The sequence below is a fragment of the Stegostoma tigrinum genome, chromosome 27 (genome assembly GCF_030684315.1).
Source record: "Stegostoma tigrinum isolate sSteTig4 chromosome 27, sSteTig4.hap1, whole genome shotgun sequence".
NCBI lineage: Eukaryota > Metazoa > Chordata > Chondrichthyes > Orectolobiformes > Stegostomatidae > Stegostoma > Stegostoma tigrinum.
The window spans coordinates 46263939-46285535 of record NC_081380.1 but is presented as its reverse complement, the minus strand read 5'-3'; the positions used below and the strand labels follow the sequence as shown (position 1 = coordinate 46285535).

Sequence of the window (21597 nt, the reverse complement as noted above, 5' to 3'; positions counted from 1 at the left end):
CCCACACACACTGACCCTCACTGGGGACAGTCCCACACACACTGACACTCACTGGGGTACAGTCCCAGACACACACTTGCCCTCACTGGGGTACAGTCCCAGACACACACTTACCCTCACTGGGGTACAGTCCCACACACACTGACTCTCACTGGGGTACAGTCCCACACACCCTGACCCTCACTGGGGACAGTCCCTCACACACTGATCCTCACTGGGGTACAGTCCCAGACACACACTTACCCTCACTGGGGTACAGTCCCACATGCACTGACTCTCACTGGGGTACAGTCCCACACACACTGACTCTCACTGGGGTACAGTCCCACACACACTGACCCTCACTGGGGTACAGTCCCACACACACACTGACCCTCACTGGGGTACAGTCCCACACACACACACTGACCCTCACTGGGGTACAGTTCCACACACACTGACTCTCACTGGGGTACAGTCCCACACACACACTGACCCTCACTGGGGTACAGTCCCACACACACTGACTCTCACTGGGGTACAGTCCCACACACACTGACCCTCACTGGGGTACGGTCCCACACACATACTGACTCTCACTGGGGTACGGTCCCACACACACACTGACTCTCACTGGGGTACGGTCCCACACACACACTGACTCTCACTGGGGTACTGTCCCACACACACACTGACCCTCACTGGGGCACAGAAACCTGTAGAAGATACAGAAGCTTGAACACATAAACCACCTGTTGAGGAACAGCTTCTTTCTGGCTGTTATCTGATTGATCATCGGACTCAGATAGCCCTGTTCTTGCTCATGTTGCTCTGACCCAGCGCACTCCCTGTGCAACGTAACCCTGCACACCTCTGCCTACATGTTTCTGATCTCCCTGTACCACTCGCAAACCAACCTTTTCACTGTGTTTCGGTACAAATGTCATTCGTCATTCTCGCAAAGTCACCTCAGCTGCCCGGGACGCTGTCCACAAGCTGGCATTTTAGGCCATGATCCATGGGCACTATCCACACACCCCTCCAGGCAACGCCCATTTCCAGTGTTATCTCATAATTGCCAACCCCTTGAGATGCTGATGGCATCTCCTGGACCCATGTGCATGGCACAAGCTTTGCATCGTGCCCTGAGAGGCTGCAGCAACGAGACTGTGCAGGACCAGGCCTGAGTCCTGCCGCTGCTAATCCTCTCTCTGAGCACTCAGCACCTCCCTGCACACCCATAGCGTCTATATCGTGCCCTGTTTCCCATGCCATGCCATCCCTGTTGGCACCGGATGCTTTCAGTTAGATCTCGCGGTTATCAGGACTGTACTGAGGGCCTCTTTAGTGCAAACACACACAGCCAGGCTGCTCACCCAGCTCGGGCAGGGCGCACGGAGGCTTTGTACTGCAAAACTACCGCGCCCCCCCCCCCCCCCCCCCCACCCCAACCCCAACGCTCCAAGGCATCAATCTAACACCCACAGGAAAAGCAACATGCCCACGTAACACTGCACAGGCGACTCAACAGATTGGCTGCCTCGGGAACCGGGGTCGAGGGCACTAGGCCTCAACGCAGCCAGTGGGAGTTGGGGTGGGGGCTGGTGGGACGTGGAGAGGTTGCCGGTGGTTGGGTGGAGTGCCCTGGAATCTGTCATCTTCACTGGTCGAAGAAAATGCTGGATAAACACACAAGTGAGAAAAGATTTGAAGGATCTCATGATAGGGTGAGGCGAAGCCGGGGGCAGGGGAAGCTCAGGTGGAGCGGGACAGCGCAGTACACAGCATGTGGGCCGATTGGCCTGTTTCTGTGCTCGGAACTTTGTGACCACATCCATGATCGAGTAAAGATTCGGATTCTGTGCAGATATACACTCTGGGGAGGTTTTGCTAAAACTGCGTAAGACACCAGTGTTTCCAATCCTATGTTTTCCACCTAAAGCTTTGGTGTTTAGTTCTATCTTGAGTTCTATCTATTCTTAAATTCCCTGTTCAAAATCTAGGTTTTTTTTCACAAGACCCTGTTACGTATATGTTTATTTATTTCACCTGGAGCTTAAACATTGTCTTTGTAACATTTCTGCATTATCACCGTTGATTAGAGAGAGTTAAAAAAGAAAAGAGGGGCACATGTTTTACACAGAGGGTGGTTCGTGTGTGGGATGAACTTCCTGAGGAAGTGATGGGCGTAGGTACAATTACAATATTTAAAGACATTTGGATAGGTGCTCGAGTGGGAAAGGTTTGCAGGGATACGGGCCAGGAGCAGGCAGGAGGGACTGGTTTAGTCTGGGATTATGTTCAGCACGGACTGGTTGGACTGAAGGGTCTGTTTCTGTGCTGAAGGATTATGATTAAATCTATTGGCATCTGAAGGTGATCACGCTGGGGCAGTGTAGAATGGTTTTGTCATTGGACTGTTATCATTTTGACATTGCTCTGAAAAACAACCTGATTAGTTTGCGATGTTATGGACGAGTCATCCGTAAATACGATGAAAATCTAGGGATAGCCGAGATGAACGCTGCATCTATACTTTTCAAGGCCCTAGTCAAAACACGGCTGGAATCCACCAAACTGTCTCAGTTCCTTATCTCAGGAAAGATAGACCGAGCACTGGGGGCAGTCCAGAAAAGGTTCACTTGGCTGATCCCGGAAATATGTGCAGCTTTGCTCACAAGAAGAAGTAGAGAGGATTGGGCCTGTACTCAATGGTGTTCAGCGATGTGAGAGGTGACCTTATTGACATATTTACAGGGTTCTTAGAGGACATGTTGGGGGGGATTGTGGGAAGTTCTTTTCCGCTCATGGGAGAGTCCAGATCCACAGGACAATATCACAGAATAAAGGGTCATCCTTTTAAGGCAGAGATGAGGAGGAATTTCTTCTCTCAGAGGGGAGTGAATCTGTGGAATTCTTTACCCCAGAGGGCTGTCGGGGCTGGGTCCTTAAGCATATTCAAGGCTGAGAGAGATTTTTAATTAGAAAAAGAATTAAGGGCCATATGAAGAGGGGAAGGGAGTGCAGTTGAGGATGATCAGATCAGCCATGATGTCATTGAAAGGTGGAAACAGCCTCAATGAGCTGAAGGGCCTACTTCTGCTTTTACGTTTTATGGTCAAATGGTCTGTGATTGGCATGTTTGATGATGAATGGCGTGAGAGAGTGTAGGCATTACAAGAGTGGGCATTATTGACCCAATACGGGGAGAATCGGGACAAACAGAGTTGGCAGCATGGTGAGGGGCGTGGTTAATTGGTGATGGTTGGGATGGTGAAGGTTGGATGGTGATGGTTTGGTTGGTGATGGTTGGGATGGTGAAGGTTGGATGGTGATGGTTTGGTTGGTGATGGTTGGGATGGTGATGGTTGGATGGTGATGGTTTGGTTGGTGATGGTTGGGATGGTGAAGGTTGGATGGTGATGGTTTGGTTGGTGATGGTTGGGTTGGTGATGGTTGGATGGTGATGGTTTGGTTGGTGATGGTTGGGATGGTGAAGGTTGGATGGTGATGGTTGGGTTGGTGATGGTTGGCTTGGTCATGGTTGGCTTGGTGATGGTTGGGTTGGTGATGGTTTGGTTGGTGATGGTTGGGTTGGTGATGGTTGGGTTGGTGATGGTTGGGTTGGTGATGGTTGGGTTGGTGGCGGTTGGGTTGGTGATGGTTTGGTTGGTGATGGTTGGGTTGGTGATGGTTGGGTTGGTGATGGTTTGGTTGGTGATGGTTGGGTTGGTGATGGTTGGGTTGGTGATGGTTGGGTTGGTGGCGGTTGGGTTGGTGATGGTTGGGTTGGTGGCGGTTGGGTTGGTGATGGTTTGGTTGGTGATGGTTGGGTTGGTGATGGTTGGGATGGTGATGGTTGGGTTGGTGATGGTTTGGTTGGTGATGGTTTGGTTGGTGAAGGTTGGATGGTGATGGTTTGGTTGGTGATGGTTTGGTTGGTGATGGTTTGGTTGGTGATGGTTTGGTTGGTGATGGTTTGGTTGGTGATGGTTTGGTTGGTGATGGTTTGGTTGGTGATGGTTGGGTTGGTGATGGTTGGGTTGGTGATGGTTTGGTTGGTGATGGTTGGGTTGGTGATGGTTGGCTTGGTGGCGGTTGGGTTGGTGATGGTTTGGTTGGTGATGGTTTGGTTGGTGATGGTTGGCTTGGTCATGGTTGGCTTGGTCATGGTTGGCTTGGTGATGGTTGGGTTGGTGATGGTTTGGTTGGTGATGGTTGGGTTGGTGATGGTTGGGTTGGTGATGGTTGGGATGGTGATGGTTTGGTTGGTGATGGTTTGGTTGGTGAAGGTTGGATGGTGATGGTTTGGTTGGTGATGGTTTGGTTGGTGATGGTTTGGTTGGTGATGGTTTGGTTGGTGATGGTTTGGTTGGTGATGGTTGGGATGGTGATGGTTGGGTTGGTGATGGTTTGGTTGGTGATGGTTGGGTTGGTGATGGTTTGGTTGGTGATGGTTGGGTTGGTGATGGTTGGGTTGGTGATGGTTTGGTTGGTGATGGTTGGCTTGGTCATGGTTGGCTTGGTCATGGTTGGCTTGGTGATGGTTGGGATGGTGATGGTTGGGTTGGTGATGGTTGGGTTGGTGATGGTTGGGATGGTTGAGTTGGTGATGGTTGATGGCGAGAAGCTTTGAAATCAGCTTTCAGTAACTGAGCCCAGATGTGGCAGTATGGGTGAATCTGGCTGGTAATGTGGTTGGTACCGTCGACCAGGGGCTTCTTCTCTTCAGCCCATTTCAGGAGCCCCCCTTCGAGATTGTAAACAGTCATCGCTCTCTGAAAACTCAGTCTGCGATCTCCATCCAAAAACAGAAGGAGTTTCTCGATCAGCTGCGAGGCATGGAATCCGACTGTACAGTAACACACCACAGTCTGAGCCGCATCACTTCCTGTCAGACAGGAAACAAAACACAGGCATCAGTGAACTGCCATGGAAATGGGGCATACTGAAGAACACCGAGAAACACAGAGACACACCGGGACACACAAAGACACATAGAGAGGCACACAGAGAGATACAGAGAGACAGAGAGACATACAGAGACACACAGAGACACACCGGGACACACAAAGACACATAGAGAGGCACACAGAGAGATACAGAGAGACAGAGAGACATACAGAGACACACAGAGACACACCGGGACACACAAAGACACATAGAGAGGCACACAGAGAGATACAGAGAGACAGAGAGACATACAGAGACACACAGAGACACACCGGGACACACAAAGACACATAGAGAGGCACACAGAGAGATACAGAGAGACAGAGAGACATACAGAGACACACAGAGACACACCGGGACACACAAAGACACATAGAGAGGCACACAGAGAGATACAGAGAGACAGAGAGACATACAGAGACACACAGAGACACACCGGGACACACAAAGACACATAGAGAGGCACACAGAGAGATACAGAGAGACAGAGAGACATACAGAGACACACAGAGACACACCGGGACACACAAAGACACATAGAGAGGCACACAGAGAGATACAGAGAGACAGAGAGACATACAGAGACACACAGAGACACACCAAGGCTCACTGGGACTCTCTAAGATGCACCGTTGTAACAAAAATCCAACACACAAACGCACACACATCTCAAAATATCAAGACTGCTCACATATCCTGAAACTTTCTCATTATTCATGCCAAGAGAAGCTTATTAAGATTTGCAAAGATCCCAAATCAACTTCAGCCAAACTGATCTCTCCCAGGTGGTCCCCAGTATTACTGATGCCAGTTTTCAACAGATTCATTTCGCACCGACAGAATGAAGAAACAGTGGTAAACCTGTACTCCAGAACTTTCCGCTCCCCGTGCCAAGCTGTTCCAGGACAATTACAATACTGGGATCTACCCGATAATGTGGAAAATTGCCCCAAGTATGTCCTGTAAATAAAAAGGCGGGACAAATCCAACCCAGCTAATTCCCACCCCATCAGTCTCCTCCCGACCATCAGTAAAGTGATGGAAGGTGTCCGTAACAGAGCTGTCAAGCAGCACCTGCTCAGTGACGCCCAGTTTGGGTTCCATCAGGGCCTCTCAGCTCCTGATCTCATTACAGCCTTGGGGATTAAACATCGATGAAAGTGCTGCATTCCAGAGGTGAGGTGAGAGTGACAGGCCTTGATATCAGGGCTGCATTCGACCGAGTGTGGCGTCAGGTAGCCCTGGACAAACTGGAGTCGATGGGTATCAGGGGCAAACTCTCCCGTGGTTGGAGTCATACCTGACACATAGGATGACGGTCGTGGTTGTGGGAGGTCAATCATCTCAGCTCCAGGACATCCCAGCAGGAGTTCCTCAGGATAGGGTCCTGGGCCCAAACATCTTCAGCTGTTTCATCAATGACCTTCCCTCCACCATAAGGTCAGAAATGGGGATGTCCACTGATGATTGCACAATGTTCAGCTCCATTCACGAGTCCTCAGATAATGTTCAATAACATTGGTCCAACCCACTGCCAGGCAGTTTCCCTCTAACATTTGAGAACCTTAATCCCCCTTAATATACTCATTGACATTAACATCCTTCAATCACCCACCCAATGGATAATTAGGCTGCCCGCTACCTGCCAGGCTCAAGGCCTGCCCACTCAGCAGAGAGCTCGAGAACCCAGGAATGGGAGTTAGGCTGTCCCCTACCGACCAGGCTCGAGGCCTACCTACACAGCAGAGAGCTCAAGAACCCAGGAATGGGAGTTAGGCTGCCCCCCACCACCCAGGCTCGAGGCCTACCTACACAGCAGAGAGCTCGAGAACCCAGGAATGGGAGTTAGGCTGCCCCCTACCACCCAGGCTCGAGGCCTACCCACACAGCAGAGAGCTCGAGAACCCAGGAATGGGAGTTAGGCTGCCCCATACCTGCCAGGCCCAAATCCTTGACCAGATGATCCATGTCGGTGGTTTCTGGGTCAACGCGAATGGCTCCCTGTAAGTGGCTGACCTCGTACTCAGCGGGACTCCGGACATCCTGAAACAAGACGGGGACAGGGATCTGTCTGTTTCTCCGTCAGGAATATAGCAGCTCCACCAAGCCCTTTAACCCAGGATCAAAGATCATCAGAGCAGAGAAAGAAATCATCAGCTCTTCAGCAGTGACGTTTGGGCCGTTCCCAGGGGTGAGTGCAGTGATGGGCCAGGTGGTGTTTGAAGGTCCCAGAGGGGTGAGGGTCCATGGGTAAGGGTCCCAGATGGGGTGAAGGTCCCAGAGGTGGCTGAGGGTCCCGGAGGAAGCTGAGGGCCCTGGATATGGGTAAGGGTCCCAGAGGTGGGTGAGGGTCTCAGAGGTGGGTAAGGGTCCCAGCGTTGGGTAACAGTCCTGGAAGTGACTGGGTATCCTGGAGGTGGGTGAGGGACCAGGGGGTGGGTAAGGGAGTGTCACGAAGGCCCCTGCCCCCAACACCTGCAGGGTCCCTCAGGACAATCCTTCCAACATTCCCATTCGGATCCATTCTTTACCCACTCCCCTGGTGTCAAACACCCAGAGCAGAGATCCTCACCGAGGGGCAGCACTAGGCTCGGGCACTGCCACCCGCCACACTCCCACCCTCCAAGCACTGCCCTGAGTGATTCCTCCCCTGGTCGAACCGCTGCCCAGACTGGGAGCCCCAGCTGGGCCTCACTCACCAGCATCAGGATCTGCTGCCTGTTCTCCTTCACCAACTGCTCCAGCTGGTTGGGACAGACATTCCCCACCGTGGGGAAGCGATGTCTGATCCACTCAGTCACTGGCTCCATCGCCCAGGCACCCCCTACCCCCGGGGCAGGAGGGTAAGCGCCACCCACGGCTGGGTACAGGCTGATTGTCAGCACAGCTAGGCCCCGGTGCCTGGTTAACCAGGAACTACCTGGTCAGTCATTAACTAGCTGGTTAACCAGTAACGACCCGGGAATCTCAGGCACTGGCTCAGCTCCAGACTGGAAATGGGAATCTCTCGTTGGGGTGGGGGGCTCGCCAGCCGAGCGCGTCACTGACATCTGCCCCTACAGCCCACTGTCCCACCTTCCAGCTGAGGGTCTGGGAGACACTGAGCACATTGACAGGGCTCCAGCCAATAACACGCCCACCAGGTCAGACACTGTGAGACAACGGGGAGCGAGTGATGTGTTTCCATAGCAATGAAGCGGTGCACAGCAAGATCCCATCAACAGTGAGGTGCTGATGGGAACACTGAGGGAGTGGCCACTGTCGGAGGGTCAGTGCTGAGGGAGTGGGCACTGTCGGAGGGTCAGTGCTGAGGGAGCGCCGCACTGTCGGAGGGTCAGTGCTGAGGGAGTGGACACTGTCGGAGGGTCAGTGCTGAGGGAGCGCCACACTGTCGGAGGGTCAGTACTGAGGGAGTGGGCCCTGTCGGAGGGTCAGTGCTGAGGGAGCGGGCCCTGTCGGAGGGTCAGTGCTGAGGGAGTGGCCCCTGTCAGAGGGTCAGTGCTGAGGGAGTGGGCCCTGTCGGAGGGCCAGTGCTGAGGGAGTGGGCACTGTCGGAGGGTCAGTGCTGAGGGAGCGGGCACTGTCGGAGGGTCAGTGCTGAGGGAGTGGGCAGTGTCAGAGGGTCAGTGCTGAGGGAGCGGGCACAGTCGGAGGGTCAGTGCTGAGGGAGCGGGCACTGTCAGAGGGTCAGTGCTGAGGGAGTGGGCACTGTCGGAGGGTCAGTGCTGAGGGAGTGGGCACTGTCAGAGGGTCAGTGCTGAGTGAGCGGGCCCTGTCGGAGGGTCAGTGCTGAGGGAGTGGGGTCTGTCGGAGGGTCAGTGCTGAGGGAGTGGGCCCAGTCGGAGGGTCAGTGCTGAGGGAGTGGGCACTGTGGGAGGGTCAGCGCTGAGGGAGTGGGCACTGTGGGAGGGTCAGCGCTGAGGGAGTGGGCACTGTCAGAGGGTCAGTGCTGAGGGAGTGGGCCCTGTCGGAGGGTCAGTGCTGAGGGAGTGGACACTGTCGGAGGGTCAGTGCTGAGGGAGTGGGCCCTGTCGGAGGGTCAGCGCTGAGGGAGTGGGCACTGTCGGAGGGTCAGTGCTGAGGGAGTGGGCAGTGTCAGAGGGTCAGTGCTGAGGGAGTGGGCCCTGTCGGAGGGTCAGCGCTGAGGGAGTGGGCACTGTCAGAGGGTCAGTGCTGAGGGAGTGGGCACTGTCGGAGAGTCAGTGCTGATGAGTGGGCACTGTCGGAGGGTCAGTGCTGAGGGAGTGGGCACTGTGGGTGGGTCAGCGCTGAGGGAGTGGGCACTGTCGGAGGGTCAGCGCTGAGGGAGTGGGCACTGTCGGATGGTCAGTGCTGAGGGAGTGGGCCCTGTCGGAGGGTCAGTGCTGAGGGAGTGGGCACTGTCGGAGGGTCAGTGCTGAGGGAGGGGGCTCTGTCGGAGGGTCAGTGCTGAGGGAGTGGGCACTGTCGGAGGGTCAGTGCTGAGGGAGTGGGCAGTGTCAGAGGGTCAGTGCTGAGGGAGTGGGCCCTGTCGGAGGGTCAGCGCTGAGGGAGTGGGCACTGTCAGAGGGTCAGTGCTGAGGGAGTGGGCCCTGTCCGAGGGTCAGTGCTGAGGGAGTGGGCTCTGTCGGAGGGTCAGTGCTGAGGGACTGGGCCCTGTCGGAGGGTCAGTGCTGAGGGAGTGGGCTCTGTCGGAGGGTCAGTGCTGAGGGAGTGGGCCCTGTCGGAGGGTCAGTGCTGAGGGAGTGGGCTCTGTCGGAGGGTCAGTGCTGAGGGAGTGGGCCCTGTCGGAGGGTCAGTGCTGAGGGAGTGGGCACTGTCGGAGGGTCAGTGCTGAGGGGGCCCTGTCGGAGGGTCAGTGCTGAGGGAGTGGGCCCTGTCGGAGGGTCAGCGCTGAGGGAGTGGGCACTGTCGGAGGGTCAGTGCTGAGGGAGTGGGCAGTGTCAGAGGGTCAGTGCTGAGGGAGTGGGCCCTGTCGGAGGGTCAGCGCTGAGGGAGTGGGCACTGTCAGAGGGTCAGTGCTGAGGGAGTGGGCACTGTCGGAGAGTCAGTGCTGATGAGTGGGCACTGTCGGAGGGTCAGTGCTGAGGGAGTGGGCACTGTGGGTGGGTCAGCGCTGAGGGAGTGGGCACTGTCGGAGGGTCAGCGCTGAGGGAGTGGGCACTGTCGGTGGGTCAGTGCTGAGGGAGTGGGCCCTGTCGGAGGGTCAGTGCTGAGGGAGTGGGCACTGTCGGAGGGTCAGTGCTGAGGGAGGGGGCTCTGTCGGAGGGTCAGTGCTGAGGGAGTGGGCACTGTCGGAGGGTCAGTGCTGAGGGAGTGGGCAGTGTCAGAGGGTCAGTGCTGAGGGAGTGGGCCCTGTCGGAGGGTCAGCGCTGAGGGAGTGGGCACTGTCAGAGGGTCAGTGCTGAGGGAGTGGGCACTGTCGGAGGGTCAGTGCTGAGGGAGTGGGCTCTGTCGGAGGGTCAGTGCTGAGGGAGTGGGCCCTGTCGGAGGGTCAGTGCTGAGGGAGTGGGCTCTGTCGGAGGGTCAGTGCTGAGGGAGTGGGCCCTGTCGGAGGGTCAGTGCTGAGGGAGTGGGCACTGTCGGAGGGTCAGTGCTGAGGGGGCCCTGTCGGAGGGTCAGTGCTGAGGGAGTGGGCCCTGTCGGAGGGTCAGTGCTGAGAGAGTGGGCACTGTCGGAGGGTCAGTGCTGAGGGAGTGGGCCCTGTCGGAGGGTCAGTGCTGAGGGAGTGGGCACTGTCGGAGGGTCAGTGCTGAGGGAGTGGGCACTGTGGGAGGGTCAGCGCTGAGGGAGTGGGCACTGTCGGAGGGTCAGTGCTGAGGGAGTGGGCACTGTCAGACGGTCAGTGCTGAGGGAGTGGGCCCTGTCGGAGGGTCAGTGCTGAGGGAGTAGGCACTGTCGGAGGGTCAGTGCTGAGGGAGTGGGCCCTGTCGGAGGGTCAGTGCTGAGGGAGTGGGCACTGTCGGAGGGTCAGTGCTGAGGGAGTGGGCACTGTCGGAGGGTCAGTGCTGAGGGAGTGAGCAGTGTTGGAGGGTCAGTGCTGAGGGAGTGGGCACTGTCGGAGGGTCAGTGCTGAGGGAGTGGGCACTGTGGGAGGGTCAGCGCTGAGGGAGAGGGCACTGTGGGAGGGTCAGCGCTGAGGGAGTGGGCACTGTCGGAGGGCCAGCGCTGAGGGAGTGAGCACTGTCAGAGGGTCAGTGCTGAGGGAGTGGGCCCTGTCGGAGGGTCAGTGCTGAGGGAGTGGACACTGTCGGAGGGTCAGTGCTGAGGGAGTGGGCCCTGTCGGAGGGTCAGCGCTGAGGGAGTGGGCACTGTCGGAGGGTCAGTGCTGAGGGAGTGGGCAGTGTCAGAGGGTCAGTGCTGAGGGAGTGGGCCCTGTCGGAGGGTCAGCGCTGAGGGAGTGGGCACTGTCAGAGGGTCAGTGCTGAGGGAGTGGGCACGGTCGGAGAGTCAGTGCTGAGGGAGTGGGCACTGTCGGAGGGTCAGTGCTGAGGGAGTGGGCACTGTCGGATGGTCAGCGCTGAGGAAGTGGGCACTGTCGGAGGGTCAGTGCTGAGGGAGTGGGCCCTGTCGGAGGGTCAGTGCTGAGGGAGTGGGCACTGTCGGAGGTTCAGTGCTGAGGGAGGGGGCTCTGTCGGAGGGTCAGTGCTGAGGGAGTGGGCACTGTCGGAGGGTCAGTGCTGAGGGAGTGGGCACTTTCAGAGGGTCAGTGCTGAGGGAGTGGGCAGTGTCAGAGGGTCAGTGCTGAGGGAGTGGGCACTGTCGGAGGGTCAGCGCTGAGGGAGTGGGCACTGTCAGAGGGTCAGTGCTGAGGGATTTGGCACTGTCGGAGGGTCAGTGCTGAGGGAGTGGGCCCTGTCGGAGGGTCAGTGCTGAGGGAGTGGGCACTGTCGGAGGGTCAGTGCTGAGGGAGTGGGCACTGTGGGAGGGTCAGCGCTGAGGGAGTGGGCACTGTCGGAGGGTCAGTGCTGAGGGAGTGGGCCCTGTCGGAGGGTCAGTGCTGAGGGAGTGGACACTGTCGGAGGGTCAGTGCTGAGGGAGTGGGCAGTGTCAGAGGGTCAGTGCTGAGGGAGTGGGCCCTGTCGGAGGGTCAGCGCTGAGGGAGTGGGCACTGTCAGAGGGTCAGTGCTGAGGGAGTGGGCAGTGTCAGAGGGTCAGCGCTGAGGGAGTGGGCCCTGTCGGAGGGTCAGCGCTGAGGGAGTGGGCACTGTCAGAGGGTCAGTGCTGAGGGAGTGGGCACTGTCGGAGGGTCAGTGCTGAGGGAGTGGGCACTGTCGGAGGGTCAGTGCTGAGGGAGTGGGCTCTGTCGGAGGGTCAGTGCTGAGGGAGTGGGCCCTGTCGGAGGGTCAGTGCTGAGGGAGTGGGCACTGTCGGAGGGTCAGTGCTGAGGGAGTGGGCCCTGTCGGAGGGTCAGCGCTGAGGGAGTGGGCACTGTCAGAGGGTCAGTGCTGAGGGAGTGGGCACTGTCGGAGGGTCAGTGCTGAGGGAGTGGGCCCTGTCAGAGGGTCAGTGCTGAGGGAGTGGGCACTGTCGGAGGGTCAGCGCTGAGGGAGTGGGCACTGTCGGAGGGTCAGTGCTGAGGGAGTGGGCACTGTCAGAGGGTCAGTGCTGAGGGAGTGGGCCCTGTCGGAGGGTCAGTGCTGAGGGAGTGGGCAGTGTCGGAGGGTCAGTGCTGAGGGAGTGGGCACTGTCGGAGGGTCAGCGCTGAGGGAGTGGGCACTGTGGGAGGGTCAGCGCTGAGGGAGTGGGCACTGTCGGAGGGTCAGCGCTGAGGGAGTGGGCACTGTCGGAAGTTCAGTGCTGAGAGAGTTGGCACGGTCGGAGGGTCAGTGCTGAGGGAGAGGGCACTGTCGGAGGGTCAGTGCTGAGGGAGCGGGCACTGTCGGAGGGTCAGTGCTGAGGGAGCGGGCACTGTCGGAGGGTCAGTGCTGAGGGAGTGGGCCCTGTCGGAGGGTCAGTGCTGAGGGAGTGGGCACTGTCGGAGGGTCAGTGCTGAGGGAGTGCCGCACTGTCGGAGGGTCACTGCTGAGGGAGTGGGCCCTGTCGGAGGGTCAGTGCTGAGGGAGTGCCGCACTGTTGGAGGGTCAGTGCTGAGGGAGTGGGCCCTGTCGGAGGGTCAGTGCTGAGGGAGTGGGCCCTGTCCGAGGGTCAGTGCTGAGGGAGTGGGCCCTGTCGGAGGGTCAGTGCTGAGGGAGTGGGCACTGTCGGAGGTTCAGTGCTGAGCGAGTGCCGCACTGTTGGAGGGTCAGTGCTGAGGGAGTGGGCCCTGTCGGAGGGTCAGTGCTGAGGGAGTGGGCACTGTCGGAGGGTCAGTGCTGAGGGAGTGGGCCCTGTCGGAGGGTCAGTGCTGAGGGAGTGGGCCCTGTCGGAGGGTCAATGCTGAGGGAGTGGGCACTGTCAGAGGGTCAGTGCTGAGGGAGTGGGCACTGTCGGAGGGTCAGTGCTGAGGGAGTGGGCTCTGTCGGAGGGTCAGTGCTGAGGGAGTGGGCTCTGTCGGAGGGTCAGTGCTGAGGGAGTGGGCCCTGTCGGAGGGTCAGTGCTGAGGGAGTGGGCACTGTCGGAGGGTCAGTGCTGAGGGGGCCCTGTCGGAGGGTCAGTGCTGAGGGAGTGGGCCCTGTCGGAGGGTCAGTGCTGAGAGAGTGGGCACTGTCGGAGGGTCAGTGCTGAGGGAGTGGGCCCTGTCGGAGGGTCAGTGCTGAGGGAGTGGGCACTGTCGGAGGGTCAGTGCTGAGGGAGTGGGCACTGTGGGAGGGTCAGCGCTGAGGGAGTGGGCACTGTCGGAGGGTCAGTGCTGAGGGAGTGGGCACTGTCAGACGGTCAGTGCTGAGGGAGTGGGCCCTGTCGGAGGGTCAGTGCTGAGGGAGTAGGCACTGTCGGAGGGTCAGTGCTGAGGGAGTGGGCCCTGTCGGAGGGTCAGTGTTGAGGGAGTGGGCACTGTCGGAAGGTCAGTGCTGAGAGAGTTGGCACTGTCGGAGGGTCAGTGCTGAGGGAGTGGGCACTGTCGGAGGGTCAGTGCTGAGGGAGTGGGCCCTGTCGGAGGGTCAGTGCTGAGGGAGTGGGCACTGTCAGAGGGTCAGTGCTGAGGGAGTGGGCCCTGTCGGAGGGTCAGTGCTGAGGGAGTGGACACTGTCGGAGGGTCAGTGCTGAGGGAGTGGGCCCTGTCGGAGGGTCAGCGCTGAGGGAGTGGGCACTGTCGGAGGGTCAGTGCTGAGGGAGTGGGCAGTGTCAGAGGGTCAGTGCTGAGGGAGTGGGCCCTGTCGGAGGGTCAGCGCTGAGGGAGTGGGCACTGTCAGAGGGTCAGTGCTGAGGGAGTGGGCACTGTCGGAGAGTCAGTGCTGATGAGTGGGCACTGTCGGAGGGTCAGTGCTGAGGGAGTGGGCACTGTGGGTGGGTCAGCGCTGAGGGAGTGGGCACTGTCGGAGGGTCAGTGCTGAGGGAGTGGGCCCTGTCGGAGGGTCAGTGCTGAGGGAGTGGGCACTGTCGGAGGGTCAGTGCTGAGGGAGGGGGCTCTGTCGGAGGGTCAGTGCTGAGGGAGTGGGCACTGTCGGAGGGTCAGTGCTGAGGGAGTGGGCAGTGTCAGAGGGTCAGTGCTGAGGGAGTGGGCCCTGTCGGAGGGTCAGCGCTGAGGGAGTGGGCACTGTCAGAGCGTCAGTGCTGAGGGAGTGGGCACTGTCGGAGGGTCAGTGCTGAGGGAGTGGGCCCTGTCGGAGGGTCAGTGCTGAGGGAGTGGGCTCTGTCGGAGGGTCAGTGCTGAGGGAGTGGGCTCTGTCGGAGGGTCAGTGCTGAGGGAGTGGGCCCTGTCGGAGGGTCAGTGCTGAGGGAGTGGGCACTGTCGGAGGGTCAGTGCTGAGGGGGCCCTGTCGGAGGGTCAGTGCTGAGGGAGTGGGCCCTGTCGGAGGGTCAGTGCTGAGAGAGTGGGCACTGTCGGAGGGTCAGTGCTGAGGGAGTGGGCCCTGTCGGAGGGTCAGTGCTGAGGGAGTGGGCACTGTCGGAGGGTCAGTGCTGAGGGAGTGGGCACTGTCGGAGGGTCAGCGCTGAGGGAGTGGGCACTGTCGGAGGGTCAGTGCTGAGGGAGTGGGCACTGTCAGACGGTCAGTGCTGAGGGAGTGGGCCCTGTCGGAGGGTCAGTGCTGAGGGAGTAGGCACTGTCGGAGGGTCAGTGCTGAGGGAGTGGGCCCTGTCGGAGGGACAGTGCTGAGGGAGTGGGCACTGTCGGAGGGTCAGTGCTGAGGGAGTGGGGACTGTCGGAGGGTCAGTGCTGAGGGAGTGAGCAGTGTTGGAGGGTCAGTGCTGAGGGAGTGGGCACTGTCGGAGGGTCAGTGCTGAGGGAGTGGGCACTGTGGGAGGGTCAGCGCTGAGGGAGAGGGCACTGTGGGAGGGTCAGCGCTGAGGGAGTGGGCACTGTCGGAGAGTCAGTGCTGAGGGAGTGGGCACTGTCGGAGGGTCAGTGCTGAGGGAGTGGGCACTGTGGGAGGGTCAGCGCTGAGGGAGTGGGCACTGTCGGAGGGTCAGCGCTGAGGAAGTGGGCACTGTCGGAGGGTCAGTGCTGAGGGAGTGGGCCCTGTCGGAGGGTCAGTGCTGAGGGAGTGGGCACTGTCGGAGGTTCAGTGCTGAGGGAGGGGGCTCTGTCGGAGGGTCAGTGCTGAGGGAGTGGGCACTGTCGGAGGGTCAGTGCTGAGGGAGTGGGCACTTTCAGAGGGTCAGTGCTGAGGGAGTGGGCAGTGTCAGAGGGTCAGTGCTGAGGGAGTGGGCACTGTCGGAGGGTCAGCGCTGAGGGAGTGGGCACTGTCAGAGGGTCAGTGCTGAGGGATTTGGCACTGTCGGAGGGTCAGTGCTGAGGGAGTGGGCCCTGTCGGAGGGTCAGTGCTGAGGGAGTGGGCACTGTCGGAGGGTCAGTGCTGAGGGAGTGGGCACTGTGGGAGGGTCAGCGCTGAGGGAGTGGGCACTGTCGGAGGGTCAGTGCTGAGGGAGTGGGCCCTGTCGGAGGGTCAGTGCTGAGGGAGTGGACACTGTCGGAGGGTCAGTGCTGAGGGAGTGGGCAGTGTCAGAGGGTCAGTGCTGAGGGAGTGGGCCCTGTCGGAGGGTCAGCGCTGAGGGAGTGGGCACTGTCAGAGGGTCAGCGCTGAGGGAGTGGGCAGTGTCAGAGGGTCAGTGCTGAGGGAGTGGGCCCTGTCGGAGGGTCAGCGCTGAGGGAGTGGGCACTGTCAGAGGGTCAGTGCTGAGGGAGTGGGCACTGTCGGAGGGTCAGTGCTGAGGGAGTGGGCTCTGTCGGAGGGTCAGTGCTGAGGGAGTGGGCCCTGTCGGAGGGTCAGTGCTGAGGGAGTGGGCACTGTCGGAGGGTCAGTGCTGAGGGAGTGGGCCCTGTCGGAGGGTCAGCGCTGAGGGAGTGGGCACTGTCAGAGGGTCAGTGCTGAGGGAGTGGGCACTGTCGGAGGGTCAGTGCTGAGGGAGTGGGCCCTGTCAGAGGGTCAGTGCTGAGGGAGTGGGCACTGTCGGAGGGTCAGCGCTGAGGGAGTGGGCACTGTCGGAGGGTCAGTGCTGAGGGAGTGGGCACTGTCAGAGGGTCAGTGCTGAGGGAGTGGGCCCTGTCGGAGGGTCAGTGCTGAGGGAGTGGGCAGTGTCGGAGGGTCAGTGCTGAGGGAGTGGGCACTGTCGGAGGGTCAGCGCTGAGGGAGTGGGCACTGTGGGAGGGTCAGCGCTGAGGGAGTGGGCACTGTCGGAGGGTCAGTGCTGAGGGAGTGGGCACTGTCGGAGGGTCAGTGCTGAGGGAGTGGGCACTGTCGGAAGTTCAGTGCTGAGAGAGTTGGCACTGTCGGAGGGTCAGTGCTGAGGGAGAGGGCACTGTCGGAGGGTCAGTGCTGAGGGAGCGGGCACTGTCGGAGGGTCAGTGCTGAGGGAGTGGGCCCTGTCGGAGGGTCAGTGCTGAGGGAGTGGGCACTGTCGGAGGTTCAGTGCTGAGGGAGTGCCGCACTGTTGGAGGGTCAGTGCTGAGGGAGTGGGCCCTGTCGGAGGGTCAGTGCTGAGGGAGTGGGCCCTGTCCGAGGGTCAGTGCTGAGGGAGTGGGCACTGTCGGAGGTTCAGTGCTGAGGGAGTGCCGCACTGTTGGAGGGTCAGTGCTGAGGGAGTGGGCCCTGTCGGAGGGTCAGTGCTGAGGGAGTGGGAACTGTCGGAGGGTCAGTGCTGAGGGAGTGGGCCCTGTCGGAGGGTCAATGCTGAGGGAGTGGGCCCTGTCAGAGGGTCAGTGCTGAGGGAGTGGGCCCTGTCCGAGGGTCAGTGCTGAGGGAGTGGGCCCTGTCGGAGGGTCAGTGCTGAGGGAGTGGGCACTGTCGGAGGTTCAGTGCTGAGGGAGTGCCGCACTGTTGGAGGGTCAGTGCTGAGGGAGTGGGCCCTGTCGGAGGGTCAGTGCTGAGGGAGTGGGCTCTGTCGGAGGGTCAGTGCTGAGGGAGTGGGCCCTGTCGGAGGGTCAGTGCTGAGGGAGTGGGCACTGTCGGAGGTTCAGTGCTGAGGGAGTGCCGCACTGTTGGAGGGTCAGTGCTGAGGGAGTGGGCCCTGTCGGAGGGTCAGTGCTGAGGGAGTGGGCACTGTCGGAGGGTCAGTGCTGAGGGAGTGGGCCCTGTCGGAGGGTCAATGCTGAGGGAGTGGGCCCTGTCAGAGGGTCAGTGCTGAGGGAGTGGGCACTGTCGGAGGGTCAGCGCTGAGGGAGTGGGCACTGTCGGAGGGTCAGTGCTGAGGGAGTGGGCACTGTCAGAGGGTCAGTGCTGAGGGAGTGGGCCCTGTCGGAGGGTCAGTGCTGAGGGAATGGGCACTGTCGGAGGGTCAGTGCTGAGGGAGTGGGCCCAGTCGGAGGGTCAGTGCTGAGGGAGTGGGCAGTGTCGGAGGGTCAGTGCTGAGGGAGTGGGCACTGTCGGAGGGTCAGTGCTGAGGGAGTGGGCACTGTGGGAGGGTCAGCGCTGAGGGAGTGGGCACTGTCGGAGGGTCAGTGCTGAGGGAGTGGGCACTGTGGGAGGGTCAGCGCTGAGGGAGTGGGCACTGTCGGAGGGTCAGTGCTGAGGGAGTGGGCACTGTCGGAGGGTCAGCGCTGAGGGAGTGGGCACTGTCGGAGGGTCAGTGCTGAGGGAGTGGGCACTGTCGGAGGGTCAGTGCTGAGGGAGTGGGCACTGTCGGAGGGTCAGTGCTGAGGGAGTGGGCACTGTCGGAGGTTCAGTGCTGAGGGAGTGCCGCACTGTTGGAGGGTCAGTGCTGAGGGAGTGGGCCCTGTCGGAGGGTCAGTGCTGAGGGAGTGGGCCCTGTCGGAGGGTCAGTGCTGAGGGAGTGGGCACTGTCGGAGGGTCAGTGCTGAGGGAGTGGGCCCTGTCGGAGGGTCAATGCTGAGGGAGTGGGCCCTGTCGGAGGGTCAGTGCTGAGGGAGTGGGCACTGTCGGAGGGTCAGTGCTGAGGGAGTGGGCACTGTCGGAAGGTCAGTGCTGAGAGAGTTGGCACTGTCGGAGGGTCAGTGCTGAGGGAGTGGGCACTGTCGGAGGGTCAGTGCTGAGGGAGTGGACACTGTCGGAGGGTCAGTGCTGAGGGAGTGGGCAGTGTCAGAGGGTCAATGCTGAGGGAGTGGGCCCTGTCGGAGGGTCAGCGCTGAGGGAGTGGGCACTGTCGGAGGGTCAGTGCTGAGGGAGTGGGCAGTGTCAGAGGGTCAGTGCTGAGGGAGTGGGCCCTGTTGGAGGGTCAGCGCTGAGGGAGTGGGCACTGTCAGAGGGTCAGTGCTGAGGGAGTGGGCACTGTCGGAGGGTCAGTGCTGAGGGAGTGGGCTCTGTCGGAGCGTCAGTGCTGAGGGAGTGGGCACTGTCGGAGGGTCAGTGCTGAGGGAGTGGGCCCTGTCGGAGGGTCAGTGCTGAGGGAGTGGGCACTGTCGGAAAGTCAGTGCTGAGAGAGTTGGCACTGTCGGAGGGTCAGTGCTGAGGGAGTGGGCACTGTCGGAGGGTCAGTGCTGAGGGAGTGGGCACTGTCAGAGGGTCAGTGCTGAGGGAGTGGGCACTGTCGGAGGGTCAGTGCTGAGGGAGCGGGCACTGTCGGAGGGTCAGTGCTGAAAGAGTGGGCTCTGTCGGAGGGTCAGTGCTGAGGGAGTGGGCCCAGTCGGAGGGTCAGTGCTGAGGGAGTGGGCACTGTCGGAGTGTCAGTGCTGAGGGAGTGGGCACTGTCGGAGGGTCAGTGCTGAGGGAGTGGGCACTGTCGGAGTGTCAGTGCTGAGGGAGCGTCGCACTGTCGGAGGGTCAGTGCTGAGGGAGTGGGCACTGTCGGAGGGTCAGTGCTGAGGGAGTGGGCACTGTAGGAGTGTCAGTGCTGAGGGACTGGGCTCTGTCGGAGGGTCAGTGCTGAGGGAGTGGGCACTGTCGGAGGGTCAGTGCTGAGGGAGTGGGCCCTGTCGGAGGGTGAGTGCTGAGGGAGTGGGCACTGTCGGAGTGTCAGTGCTGAGGGAGTGGGCAGTGTCGGAGGGTCAGCGCTGAGGGAGTGGGCCCTGTCGGAGGGTCAGCGCTGAGGGAGTGGGCACTGTCAGAGGGTCAGTGCTGAGGGAGTGGGCACTGTCGGAGGGTCAGTGCTGAGGGAGTGGGCACTGTGGGAGGGTCAGCGCTGAGGGAGTGGGCACTGTCGGAGGGTCAGCGCTGATGGAGTGGGCACTGTCGGAGGGTCAGTGCTGAGGGAGTGGGCACTGTCAGAGGGTCAGTGCTGAGGGAGTGGGCCCTGTCGGAGGGTCAGTGCTGAGGGAGTGGGCACTGTCGGAGGGTCAGCGCTGAGGGAGTGGGCACTGTGGGAGGGTCAGCGCTGAGGGAGTGGGCACTGTCGGAGGGTCAGCGCTGAGGGAGTGGGCACTGTCGGAGGGTCAGTGCTGAGGGAGTGGGAACTGTCGGAAGGTCAGTGCTGACAGAGTTGGCACTGTCGGAGGGTCAGTGCAGAGGGAGAGGGCACTGTCGGAGGGTCAGTGCTGAGGGAGCGGGCACTGTCGGAGGGTCAGTGCTGAGGGAGCGGGCACTGTCGGAGGGTCAGTGCTGAGGGAGTGGGCCCTGTCGGAGGGTCAGTGCTGAGGGAGTGGGCACTGTCGGAGGTTCAGTGCTGAGGGAGTGCCGCACTGTTGGAGGGTCAGTGCTGAGGGAGTGGGCCCTGTCGCAGGGTCAGTGGTGAGGGAGTGGGCCCTGTCGGAGGGTCAGTGCTGAGGGAGTGGGCCCTGTCCGAGGGTCAGTGCTGAGGGAGTGGGCACTGTCGGAGGGTCAGTGCTGAGGGAGTGGGCCCTGTCGGAGGGTCAGTGCTGAGGGAGTGGGGCCTGTCGGAGGGTCAGTGCTGAGGGAGTGGGCACTGTCGGAGGGTCAGTGCTGAGGGAGTGGGCCCTGTCGGAGGGTCAGTGCTGAGGGAGTGCCGCACTGTTGTAGGGTCAGTGCTGAGGGAGTGGGCCCTGTCGGAGGGTCAGTGCTGATGGAGTGGGCACTGTCGGAGGGTCAGTGCTGAGGGAGTGGGCCCTGTCGGAGGGTCAATGCTGAGGGAGTGGGCCCTGTCGGAGGGTCAGTGCTGAGGGAGTGGGCACTGTCGGAGGGTCAGTGCTGAGGGAGTGGGCACTGTCGGAAGGTCAGTGCTGAGGGAGTGGGCACTGTCGGAGGGTCAGTGCTGAGGGAGTGGGCACTGTCGGAGGGTCAGTGCTGAGGGAGTGGGCCCTGTCGGAGGGTCAGCGCTGAGGGAGTGGGCACTGTGGGAGGGTCAGTGCTGAGGGAGTGGGCAGTGTCAGAGGGTCAGTGCTGAGGGAGTGGGCCCTGTCGGAGGGTCAGCGCTGAGGGAGTGGGCACTGTCAGAGGGTCAGTGCTGAGGGAGTGGGCACTGTCGGAGGGTCAGTGCTGAGGGAGTGGGCACTGTCGGAGGGTCAGTGCTGAGGGAGTTGACACTGTCGGAGGGTCAGTGCTGAGGGAGTGGGCAGTGTCAGAGGGTCAGTGCTGAGGGAGTGGGCCCTGTCGGAGGGTCAGCGCTGAGGGAGTGGGCACTGTCGGAGGGTCAGTGCTGAGGGAGTGGGCACTGTCAGAGGGTCAGTGCTGAGGGAGTGGGCCCTGTCGGAGGGTCAGCGCTGAGGGAGTGGGCACTGTCAGAGGGTCAGTGCTGAGGGAGTGCGCACTGTCGGAGGGTCAGCGCTGAGGGAGTGGGCACTGTCGGAGTGTCAGTGCTGAGGGAGTAGGCCCTGTCGGAGGGTCAGTGCTGAGGGAGTGGGCACTGTTGGAGGGTCAGTGCTGAGGGAGTGGGCACTGTCGGAGGGTCAGTGCTGAGGGAGTGGGCTCTGTCGGAGGGTCAGTGCTGAGGGAGTGGGCACTGTCGGAGGGTCAGTGCTGAGGGAGTGGGCAGTGTCAGAGGGTCAGTGCTGAGGGAGTGGGCCCTGTCGGAGTGTCAGCGCTGAGGGAGTGGGCACTGTCGGAGGGTCAGTGCTGAAGGAGTGGGCAGTGTCAGAGGGTCAGTGCTGAGGGAGTGGGCCCTGTCGGAGGGTCAGCGCTGAGGGAGTGGGCACTGTCAGAGGGTCAGTGCTGAGGGAGTGGGCACTGTCGGAGGGTCAGTGCTGAGGGAGTGGGCACTGTCAGAGGGTCAGTGCTGAGGGAGTGGGCACTGTCGGAGGGTCAGCGCTGAGGGAGTGGGCACTGTGGGAGGGTCAGCGCTGAGGGAGTGGGCACTGTC

The 21597-nt window shown here is 60.7% G+C and overlaps 2 protein-coding genes across 2 annotated transcripts; both read right to left on the bottom strand.

Moving 5' to 3' along the window:
- Positions 1-3517: 3517 nt before the first annotated feature.
- On the bottom strand, positions 3518-4150 carry LOC132211023 (salivary glue protein Sgs-3-like). Its single transcript, XM_059655336.1, has one exon. It carries the CDS (start codon positions 4148-4150, stop codon positions 3518-3520), a length of 633 nt encoding a protein of 210 aa, XP_059511319.1.
- A 250-nt stretch (positions 4151-4400) lies between these two features.
- On the bottom strand, positions 4401-7996 carry LOC132211015 (probable adenylyltransferase/sulfurtransferase MoeZ). Its single transcript, XM_059655257.1, has 3 exons — positions 7632-7996; positions 6867-6975; positions 4401-4870 (listed from the first exon to the last, which is right to left on the bottom strand). The coding sequence occupies exons 1-3, from the start codon at positions 7740-7742 to the stop codon at positions 4506-4508; spliced, it is 585 nt and encodes a 194-aa protein (XP_059511240.1). The 5' UTR covers positions 7743-7996; the 3' UTR covers positions 4401-4505.
- Between the last annotated feature and the right edge of the window lie 13601 nt (positions 7997-21597).